Consider the following 11,671-nt stretch of genomic DNA (forward strand, 5'->3'; position numbering starts at 1 on the left):
TGGTGGGCAGGATGGTGTTTGGGGAGGACATTGGCAGGGCTCTTGGACATATTCATGGCGCTCTCTTTAACTGGGGTGTCTGTGGTGGAGGAAATACGTGCAATCTAGGATGAAATTGTCCCCGTCAGAAAGCCTTGACTTGGGGGGTGGGCAGGACGGTGTTTGTGGAGGACATTGGCAGGGCTCTTGGACATGTTCGCGGCGCTCTCTTTAACTGGGGTGTCTGTGGTGGAGGAAATACGTGCAATCTAGGATGAAATTGTCCCCGTCAGAAAGCCTTGACTTGGGTGGTGGGCAGGATGGTGTTTGTGGAGGACATTGGCAGGGCTCTTGGACATGTTCATGGCGCTCTCTATAACTGGGATGTCTGTGGTGGAGGAAATACATAAAATCTAGGATGAAATTGTCCCTGTCACGGCGCTCGCTGTAACCTGCAATGTCATTGGAGGAGGGCCACTGGTGTCTCCTGAGTAGTGGGAGATATAGTATGAAACACTGGGATGTCTGTGGTGGAGGAAAAATTGAAAATATAGGATGAAATTGTTATTGGAGGGAGGGATGTTGTTATCTCCGGAGTGGTGGGAGATATAGTTATTTGTGGAAGTGGGAGCCTGTCTGTGTAAGTGGACACCCTAGCCACATACATATATACATACTTTTATTTTATTATGTGTTTATATATATATATATATACACTCACATACATACAAACACACACACACACATATATATATTAAGGAAAAGACATTTCTTCCGCTCATTCTGTTTTGCGGCTGGTACAGGAATGTTGTTCGAAACCTATTTTGCCCTTAGGAAAATTCAACTAAAACAGTCACTGTGGCGTGTTTCAAAAATCCAAGGCGGTAATTTCCACGGTCAAATGTAATTGGTGCTTAATTTGTTGCTGCCGGAGTGTTTTTGCTAAGGAATTAAGCTCCAGATGAGCCTGCATTTTTAATCGCTGCTTTGAAACGTAGCATTAGCAACGCCGGTTATGAAGGCAGTTGCATAAAATACGAGGGTTATCCAGAAAGTAGATTACGTTTTGGGATTAAAAATGAACAAAGTATAGGAGAGAACATTTACCACATGCAGTTGAAAGCCACACCCAAATACCACTTCTCAACATAGTCGCCATTTAAATCTAGCGAGGAATGAGCTTGGCAACTCCTTCCCCACAAAACTCTGCCACTTGCGTCCTTAACCATCCGGTCACCCCTTCTCGCATCTACGCATCATCGCTAAAATGCTGCGTTGAGGATGCAAGCGGCAGAGTTTGGTGGGGAAGGAATTGCCAAGCTCATTCATTGCTATGATAATGATGAATGAGCTTGGCAACTCCTTCCCCACTAAATTCTGCCACTTGCGTCCTCAACCAGCCAGTCACCCCTTTTCGCAGCTGCGCATCATCGCCAAAACACTGCGTTGAGGATGCAAGTGGCAGAGTTTGGTGGGGAAGGAGTTGCCAAGCTCATTCATCACTATGATAATGATGAATGAGCTTGGCAACTCCTTCCCCACTAAATTCTGCCACTTGCGTCCTCAACCAGCCAGTCACCTCTTACCGCAGCTGCGCATTGTTGCCAAAACGCTGCGTTGAGGATGCAAGCGGCAGAGTTTGGTGGGGAAGGAGTTTCCAAGCTCATTCATTGCTATGATAAGTACCTAGATTTCAATGGCGACTATGTTGAGAAGCGGTATTTGGGTGTGGCTTTCAACTGCATATAGTAAATGTTTTCTCCTATAATTTTTGAGGACGCAAGCAGCAGAGTTTTGTGGGGAAGGAGTTGCCAAGCTCATTCATTGCTATGATAAGTACCTAGATTTCAATGGCGACTATGTTGAGAAGTGGTATTTGGGTGTGGCTTTCCACTGCATATGGTAAATGTTTTCTCCTATACTTTGTTCATTTTTAATTCCAAAACGTAATCTACTTTCTGCATAACCCTCGTATATCTGCTGGAAAGAAATAGGGCAGGCTATAACAATGTCGTGACGAATCCACAACACAAAATGAACTTTTACGGGAATCACCACTACAGGGACTTAGAGAACTAGGTCTTTTCTACTCTTGGCCGACACTATGATACGAGCGTCCCCACACCGCTCAGAAGGTCCATGCGCCGACTGAGCCGCATCCTGCTGAGATGTAGATCGCTCTGTTACTACAAGGCTCGTGGGTGGTTGAGCTCGACACTGCGACTGTGCCAAGGAAGGAATGGCCGGGGCGCAATGGACTCTGGCCTTTGTAGTGACCGACGTGGAGCCCTTGTTCTGGACCTCGCTCTCCGTGTTCCTGGAATCTTGATTTGTTGGGCAGAGCATCTCGACCTCTTCCTGCTCCTTTGGAAGGTCATACTTGCCACGTTGAGTGTTTTGATTTGGCCGTTGGTTGCTTTTCCTCCCACCTCTTCCCCGCGGAGGAGCGCTGTCAACCCTAACAACAAGAAAATAATAATTTGCTTCGTTTCTGGAAACCCCTTTTGCACAGAATTAAAACCAAATGCTTCTGCTTAGACCAGTGATGGCCAACCTATGACACGCGTGTCAGCACTGACACGCCTAGCCATTTTTGCTGACACGCTGCCGCATGCAGATTGATTGGATGACTAATGTCTTTTGTGGCCAAATTTGGTGTGATTTGGTCCAGTGGTTTTGTTGTTTACTCCATGGGAATTATGCACATTACACACACACACACATACACATATATAAAATCATTCTATTATTCTATTATTATTGTAATATATTATTATATCTATTAGGGTTGTCCAAAAAATAATTTTGATTCTTATATCGGAATTATTTCGGATTGTTCTCGCTTTTTGAATCGAGTTCCGAGACGTTGTCCCTGGGCGCAACCAGCAATGTAATTTGAACCATCGTTGGCCCATTCTCTAAATGTGTCTTAATGTTTCGTTAAAGTCTACACAAGTAGAAGAGGGACTTTCACAGTGATAAGAACCCAATTGAACAGGAAATAAGACTTTCAAACCAGGAACAGGTTTCTTCAAATATTGAAAAATAGTGTATTATAAAAAGTTATGAAAATTTGCCAAAAATCATAGGAGACAGGAAACCTTCTGCAATTTGTTGAGCAAAGAGCGTTGAATGTGATCTCCCACTGTACCAAATTTGATGAGGATAACTCAAGAAATGAGGGCGGGAGAGCCCTGTAAAAGTCCCCCCCCCGGTTTCCTTTTTTTTTTTTGGCGATTGCACATGCACGTCCACCATTTTACAAACATTTAGAATCATAATGAATTTGCGGAAATATCCAAAATTTTTGGGTGAAAAATTCGGAAATACTTTCTATATCGAAGCGCCGGCACCCCCTACTTTAGAAACAAGAATTGAAACATATTTTACATCGATCGGACATGCCTAATATCTATATATATAAAAGGGTAATGAAATTTCGGCCTAGGACAAAACAACAAAACTACGCATCCCAGAAACACTAAACTTGGCAGTACAACCCCTCATCCATGCCTCTACGTTCATACAACAAAAACAAAAGAAAAATAAAGTCCTAATTAGAGGGAGAGGAATAATTGTTTTTATCCAATTGCTGCCAGTTAGAAGGCTAAGCTCCACCCACTTGGTCTCCTAGCAACGCACTCAGCCCAGGGGACATGCAGAGTTAGGCCTCACTTAGGCCTCTTCCACACTGCCTATCAAATACATATTATCTGATTTTAACTGGATTATATGGCAGTGTAGACTCAAGGCCCTTCCACACAGCTATATAACCCATTTATAATGGACTTAATGTCAGGAGAAAACCTTTACCCTTTACTCTAACTACCACCAATTCCTCAATACTTTATTTCCCATACCACCAGACTTCGCCACAGCAACACGTGGCCGGGCACAGCTAGTTATTACTATTATATTATTATTATATTATTCATTATTCATGACTACATTGAAACTACAATAGAGAGAAATCAGCGTGGAAATTGCAAGAGGTACCATAGATTGTTGTACATGGAAATAATGGTAGTAAATAGTTATGATTTATTAAATACAGTTATATATTACAATTATATATTTTTGTTATTTAAACTATATATATTGTGAAATTATGGTTTTTTTCTCGAAGTGACACACCACCCAAGTCATGCTAGGGGTTTTTTTGGGGTGAATTTTGACACACCAAGTGCAAAAGGTTGCCCGTCGTTGGCTTAGACTAAGATCCCCATGTCCGTGTCTTAATTCACCTGATCTGGTTGACTTCTTCCTTGAATTTCCTCCTCCGGACGCAGTAAATAATCCACATTGTGAGACACAGGAGCAGGATCAAGAACAGCAGCGAGCCGAGGACAGCACCAATTACAACAACCAACTGGTTGGAATCTAAAAGTGGGGAAAAGTTGTCGTAGCAATGGGATCACTTTGAGCTATGAGGTACCGTATGTACCCGAGTATAAGCCGACCCGAATATAAACCGAGGCACCTAATTTTACCACAAGAAAACTGGGAAAATATTGACTCGGGTATAACCCAAGAGTGGTGAATTTCAGAAATAAAAATAGATAACCAATACAATTACATTAATTGAGGCATCTGCAGGTTAAATGTTTTTGAATATTTACATAAAACTCTAATTTAAGATAAGGCTGTCCAACTCTGATCAAATCAAATCATTATTCTCATCTTCTTCAATGTAAATGTAAAATGATATGTAATAGTAGCAACAATAATAGAGAAAAATAATAAATGTAATAATACCAATAATAACAGAAAAAAATAATAAATGTACCATATATTCTCAAGTATAAGCTAACCCAAATATAAGCCAACCAGGACCCTCACCCGAGTATAAGCCGAGGGGGGCTTTTTCAGTCTTTAAAAAGGGCTGAAAAACTAGGCTTATACTCGAGTATATACAGTAAATAAACTTCTTCTTCTTCTTCTTCTTCTTCTTCTTCTTATTATTATTATTATTATTATTACTATTATTATTACTTTTGAACTTATATATTTTGGCTCTGCAATCCTGTGCCATCCTATGCAACAGAGGCTTATCCCAGCTAACTAGACATACGTTTCTGCTCGTTGTAAAGTGTGCGATATTTTTGGTGGAATCACCCCAAGAGGGTTATTTTGATTCCCAACAGGCCTCACAACCTCTGAGGATGCCTGCCATAGATGTGGGAGAAACGTCAGGAGAGAATGCTTCTGGAACATAGCCATTCAGCCCGGAAAATTCACAACAATCCAGTCATTCTGGCCACGAATACCTTTGACAAGACATTGCTCTCTTACCGTCGGCTAGACTGATCTCCAGGACACATTGGCTGTATCCAACTTTGTTGGCCACGCTGCACTGGTAGAGGCCGACATGTTCACGCGAGAGGTTCTTAATGACGATGTCACCAGGATGGACACCTGAAGGGTCAAGAAAGGATGATGGGGTGAGAGAACCAAGTCTGGCGAGATGCAAAACAAAGGATCTTGGGCCGCGAGAGCGTCCCTACCTTTGGTTGCAAAAGCCGAGATGGTGTTCCCATGGAGGTGGCCGGCCACCCGGGACCATTGGTAGGCCAGAGGGGAGTTGCCGGCGTCCGCGGCACAGCAAAGCGTGACTTCGTGGCCCAAAGACACTTTGCCCGTGATGGAACATTTGGGAACCGAAGGCCTCTCTGAAGGAAAGGAGAGATAGGCTTGGGGACGAGATCCAAAATTGCGCCTCATTTTTCCTTCTAAGGAAAGGTCAAGGTTTTCCCCTGACGTTAAGTCCAGTTGTGTCCGACTCTGGGGGTTGGTGCTCATCTCCATTGCTAAGCTGAAGAGCCGGCGTTGTCCGTAAACACCTCCAAGGCCATGTGGCCACTGGCATGACTGCATGGAGCACCAATGTTACCTTCCCGCCGGAGCAGTACCTATTGATCTACTCACATTTGCATGTCTGTTGTTTCCACAGTCATGTGGCCATGGGCATGACTGCATGCAGCGCTGATACCTTCCCGCTGGAGCAGTACCTATTGATCTACTCACATTTGCATGTCTGTTGATGCTTCCACAGTCATGTGGCCACTGGCATGACTGCATGCAGCGCTGATACCTTCCCACTGGAGCAGTACCTATTGATCTACTCACATTTGCATGTCTGTTGTTTCCACAGTCATGTGGCCATGGGCATGACTGCATGCAGCACTGATACCTTCCCGCTGGAGCAGTACCTATTGATCTACCAACATTTGCATGCCCGTTGACGCTTCCATGGTCATGTGGCCACTGGCATGACTGCATGCAGCGCTGATACCTTCCCACTGGAGCAGTACCTATTGATCTACTCACATTTGCATGTCTGTTGTTTCCACAGTCATGTGGCCATGGGCATGACTGCATGCAGTGCTGATACCTTCCCGCTGGAGCAGTACCTATTCATCTACTCACATTTGCATGTCTTTTGTTTCCACAGTCATGTGGCCATGGGCATGACTGCATGCAGCGCTGATACCTTCCCGCCAGAGCAGTACCTATTGATCTACTCACATTTGCATGTCTGTTGATGCTTCCACAGTCATGTGGCCACTGGCATGACTGCATGCAGCGCTGATACCTTCCCGCTGGAGCAGTACCTATTCATCTACTCACATTTGCATATTTTCAAACTGTTAGGTTGGCACAGGCTGGGCCCCCCCGGTGACGCAGCACGTTAAAGCACTGAGCTTGCAGACCGAAAGGTCACAGGTTCAAGCCCAGGGTGAGCAGAGTGAGCACCTGCTGTTAGCCCCAGCTTCTGCCAACCTAGCAGCTCGAAAACATGCAAATGTGAGTAGATCGATAGGTACTGCCCCGGTGGGAAGGTATTATATATTATATTTTACATGTAATATTGCTAATAATATTACAATATATTGATGTAGCACAATATAGTAATTTATTGCCAGTATTGTACTATGCTAATAATATAATATTATATGTAAATTTAATTTGTAAGCCGCTCTGAGTCCCCTTCGGGATGAGAAGGGCGGGATATAAATGTAGCAAATAAATAAATATAAATAAATAAGGGAACGGCACTCCATGCAGTCATGCCAATGGCCACATGACCTTGGAGGTGTCTACAGACAATGCCGGCTCTTTGGCTTAGAAATGGAGATGAGCACCAACCTCCAGAGTCGGACACGACTGGACTTCACATCAGGGGAAAAACTTGATCTTTACCTTTACTTAGGTTGGCAGAAGCTGGGGCTAACAGTGGGAGCTCATTCCGCTCCCCAAATTTGAACTGCCAACCTTTCAGTCAGCAAGTTCAGCAGGTCAGAGATTTAATCTGCCATTAACAAAATCCAAACTTAAAATTTACTAGGGACAAGACACTTGTTTTACTTACCCCTGTCCTTAGGAAATTACTAATTTTAACCTTTTAACTTTGTATTTGTACACTTATCTAGGAGCGAGTTATTAGGCTGCAGGTCGGGATGTTTTGTATCTTTACATGGTTTTATTGTATGTATGCGTAAGTGTGTACGTATTGTATGTTTCACATGTCTTGATATGGTCAAAAGTGACTAATCAATAAAGAGTTGTTGTTGTTGTTGTTACTCAAATATATGCCCAAACTACTTTCGGATATTTCCCCAATGCTTGGAGATATCCACGTCCTTAGCCTCTGAGAAAATCCCCACTCACCAAGCACCATGATGGTGACTTTGCGGCTTGCCAGCGTGGTTTTCTTCACCTTGCACTCGTAGGTGGCGGAATCGGAAATCTGAACGTCTTGCAGGTTGATGGACGCGTCGTACTGGCTGGGGTCGGGGATGGCAAAGTTGATGCGCTGCTGCAAACCGGAGCAGCACTCGGCCACCGGGCCCAGAGGGTGCCGGACGGAGCTCTCCTTGGCCACGTGGAAGCCACTCACCCGCTGCGCTGTCTCCCGGGCCCCAAAGCTCCCTCTTTGCTGCACGTAATGCTCGCCGGGATAGATCACTTTGTGGTCGTGGTAGCTGAGGATCTGCTGGGCAGGAATCAGAGAACGCTGCTGAATCGACAAAAGGTGTGGGAACGCAATGCCCTGTCATTAGAGAGGCTACGGCAGTGCTTCCCAACCCACCGGAGAACCAAAAGCGGACTTTTTTTCATCGTGTAATAGTCGCACCCCAGTTATTAATGATATAATACTATATCAGTTTAATGATATCTCTATCTCTATCTATATCTATATCTCTATCTATATATATAAAAGAGTGATGGCATCACGGTGACCCACAAAACAACAAAACTACAGGCCCCCCAACCTCGAAATTTGACAACACAACCCATCATCCACGCCTCTAGGTTGATACAACAAAAAGAAAAGAAAAATAAAGTCCTAATTAGAGAGAGAGGAATAATTGCTTTTAACCAGTTGTTGCCAGTTAGAAGGCTAAGCTCCTCCAACTTGGTCTCCTAGCAACCCAATAAAAAAGAATAAAAAACCACTAAAAATTAATACAATAAAATGGGGTTGTTGTATGTCTTTCGGGCTGTGTGGCCATGTTCCAGAAGCATTCTCTCCTGACGTTTCGCCCACATCTATGGCAGGCATCCTCAGAGGTTGTGAGGTATGGAGAAAACTAAGCAAAGAGTTTTCTCCATACCTCACAACCTCTGAGGATGCCTGCCATAGATGTGGGCGAAACGTCAGGAGAGAATGCTTCTGGAACATGGCCACACAGCCCGAAAGACATACAACAACCCTGTGATCCCGGCCATGAAAGCCTTCGACAACACATCAATACAATAAAATACTATAATAACAGAAAATAACTAAAAATAATACAAGAAAATAATAAAATATAATAAATAAAAATATAACTTACAATAAAATTAATAAAAAATTGCAAATAAAGTCAAATAAAAATTACACAACAATTTTTAACCAATACCACCACCACTTTGCCACAGCAACACGTGGCCGGGCACAGCTAGTATATAATAAAAGTGAATGTTTGTATGTATGTATCTGGGTATGTGGCAGCTTTCTGATTGGCCGACCCACAGGCCACTGAGACCACCAGAAATGACGGATCTGGCCCAAACTTGACACATTTAACCCCCATGAGGCACTTTATGGCCTGGTGCCGTTTGGGGGAGGATGGACCACAGATGATGGGATTTGCAGTACTTTCAAACACTTTAACTCCCACAGACTACTGCAATGCCCACCAATGATAGAAATAGACCAAACTTGGCACACACAACTCCTGTCGACCCCTTTACGTCCTGATGTATATTGGGGCAGGATGGACCAAGGATGATGGAATTTGCAGTACCTTCCCTCACTTCTTCAGACCACAGCAACTGTCACAAATCACAGAACTGAACCAAACCAGGCACACATATCCCAAATGACACACTTCAGACGGAGGATGGACCAAGGATTATGGGATTTGCAGTACATTCATCCAATTCACCTCCCACAAACCACTGTGATGCCCATGAATGACAAAACTGTATCAAACTTGACACGCAGGTGCAGGGTAGCCCACTTTACATCCTGGTGCAGTTTGGGGGAAGAGGGACCGTGGATGAGGGGACTTACAATATCTTCAGTCACTTCCTGGGACTACTGTGACCCCCACCAATGACTGATCAAGACCAAACTTGGCACATAGAGCCACCATGGTCCATTCTACATCTTGGTGAGATTTGAAAGAGCTTGGACCTTGGATGATGGGACTTGCAGTATATTCATTCACTTCCTGAGACCACTGTCACCCCCATCAATGTCTCATCAAGACCAAACTTCAAACAGAGAACACCCATGACTCACTCTACACCCAGGTGCAGTTTGGAGGATGATGGACCATGCACGATGGGACTTCCAATACCTTCACTCACTTCCTGAGAGCACCGCGACCCACACAAATGACTGATAAAGATCAAACATGATACATGGAGCCCCCGTGACCTATTCTACATCCTGGCTCTGTTTGGAGGGGGATGGACACTGGACGATGGGACTTGCATATGGGAGTTGGAGCTCACCCGCACCCACTGAACCCACCTGACATTGGATATAGGCTACACTTGGAACACAGGCAAACAATGCCTTTCTCAAATGACCCGGGCATCGCCGGGTCTCCAAGCTAGTCTATATATATAAAAGGGTAATGAAATTTCGGCCTAGGACAAAACAACAAAACTACACATCCCAGAAACACTAAACTTGGCAGCACAACCCCTCATCCATGCCTCTACGTTCATACAACAAAAACAAAAGAAAAATAAAGTCCTAATTAGAGGGAGATGAATAATTGTTTTTATCCAATTGCTGCCAGTTAGAAGGCTAAGCTCCACCCACTTGATCTCCTAGCAACCCACTCAGCCCAGGGGACAGGCAGAGTTAGGCCTCACTTAGGCCTCTTCCACACTGCCTATAAAATACAGATTATCTGATTTGAACTGGATTATATGGCAGTGTAGACTCAAGGCCCTTCCACACAACTATATAACCCGGCAGAAACTTGGATAAGCGAATATGTTGGATAATAAGGAGGGATTAAGGAAAAGCCTATTAAACATCAAATTAGGTTATGATTTTACAAATTAAGCACCAAAGCATCATGTTATACAACAAATTTGACAGAAAAAGTAGTTCAATACGAAGTAATGTTATGTTGTAATTACTGTATTTATGAATTTGGCACCAAAATATCACGATATATTGAGAACATTGACTACAAAAATGGCTTGGATAATCCAGAGGCTTGGATAAGCGAGGCTTGGATAAGTGAGAATCTACTGTATGTTGTATATACATATAATATTTATAATAATATTACAATGTAATACAATGCTAATAATAATAAGTGAGACTCTACTGTATTATTATTATTATTATTATTATTATTATTATTATTATTATTATTATTATTATTATTATGTTTATTTATACAGTAACCCAGTTTTTCTCTCCACAAGGAGACACCAAACGGCTAGTAAAATAAATCAATTAAAATACAATTAAAATAAATTACTGAAGCAACATCAGCAAGAACACATTGTATTGATTAGCCGTTAGGCCGTATCACAAGAAATTAAAAAAGGGTTTTCAAAACAATTCCCTAAACCAAGACAGGTCCCTCTGGCTTGTCCTTTAAATTCAAAACCATGAAATTGTCCATCTGCACAGATCCGTTGACTCACCACATTATCTAGACTGGTCGGATCGGAGTTCATGCGCGTCCATTCGATGTCCAGACTGTCCGGACCGTCATCGTGGGCCTCCAGCTCGTAGGGACAGACCAACCGGGCCGACTGACCCTTGGCCAAGTAGATCACTTCCCGTCCTTTGGCATTGATCCTCACCGCTGGCAACATGGCTAGAGAAGTGCGGGGAGATTTAAATACAGGTAAGATCATGGGAACAACTCCTGCTTCACTTTCAATATACGTCCATGCAATACAAAAGACATATACCACCTTAGAGGGGGTGGTCACCCTTGACGCGAGCCCTTACCTGGCATGAGACACAGGAGGAAAAGCTGAGCTCGCCATGCCCCAGACATCTTTCCAGAATGGACTGTGGAGTGGGCGAAGAGGTCTTGGGTGGAAAATGCTGGGAGGCACGCTTCTTTTTGATATACTCTGCCAAGCCACTCCCTCTCGGGCCAGTTACTCCTCAAAGATGAATGGGCAAAGCGTCCACCCAGTTGCCATCGCAGTCATGCTC

General features: G+C 43.7%; 1 protein-coding gene across 1 annotated transcript; it reads right to left on the minus strand.

Moving 5' to 3' along the window:
• Window positions 1–1,521: 1,521 nt before the first annotated feature.
• On the minus strand, window positions 1,522–11,671 carry LOC100562394 (V-set and immunoglobulin domain-containing protein 8). Its single transcript, XM_062965171.1, has 6 exons — window positions 11,146–11,671; window positions 7,648–7,969; window positions 5,484–5,648; window positions 5,272–5,394; window positions 4,224–4,359; window positions 1,522–2,437 (listed from the first exon to the last, which is right to left on the minus strand). Exons 1-6 carry the CDS (start codon window positions 11,359–11,361, stop codon window positions 2,047–2,049), a joined length of 1,353 nt encoding a protein of 450 aa, XP_062821241.1. The 5' UTR covers window positions 11,362–11,671; the 3' UTR covers window positions 1,522–2,046.

Source organism: Anolis carolinensis, unplaced genomic scaffold, assembly GCF_035594765.1.
Source record: "Anolis carolinensis isolate JA03-04 unplaced genomic scaffold, rAnoCar3.1.pri scaffold_14, whole genome shotgun sequence".
NCBI lineage: Eukaryota > Metazoa > Chordata > Lepidosauria > Squamata > Dactyloidae > Anolis > Anolis carolinensis.

Excerpts from the sequence above, each read along its gene's own strand:
- LOC100562394 (XM_062965171.1), bottom strand. The coding sequence starts at position 11,361 with ATGATCTTACCTGTATTTAAATCTCCCCGCACTTCTCTAGCCATGTTG. Across the intron at positions 7,970-11,145 it reads CGACCAGTCTAGATAATGTG|ATCCTCAGCTACCACGACCA; the intron begins GTGAGTCAACGG and ends CCTGCCCAGCAG. Across the intron at positions 5,395-5,483 it reads CTCGGCTTTTGCAACCAAAG|GTGTCCATCCTGGTGACATC; the intron begins GTAGGGACGCTC and ends TTGACCCTTCAG.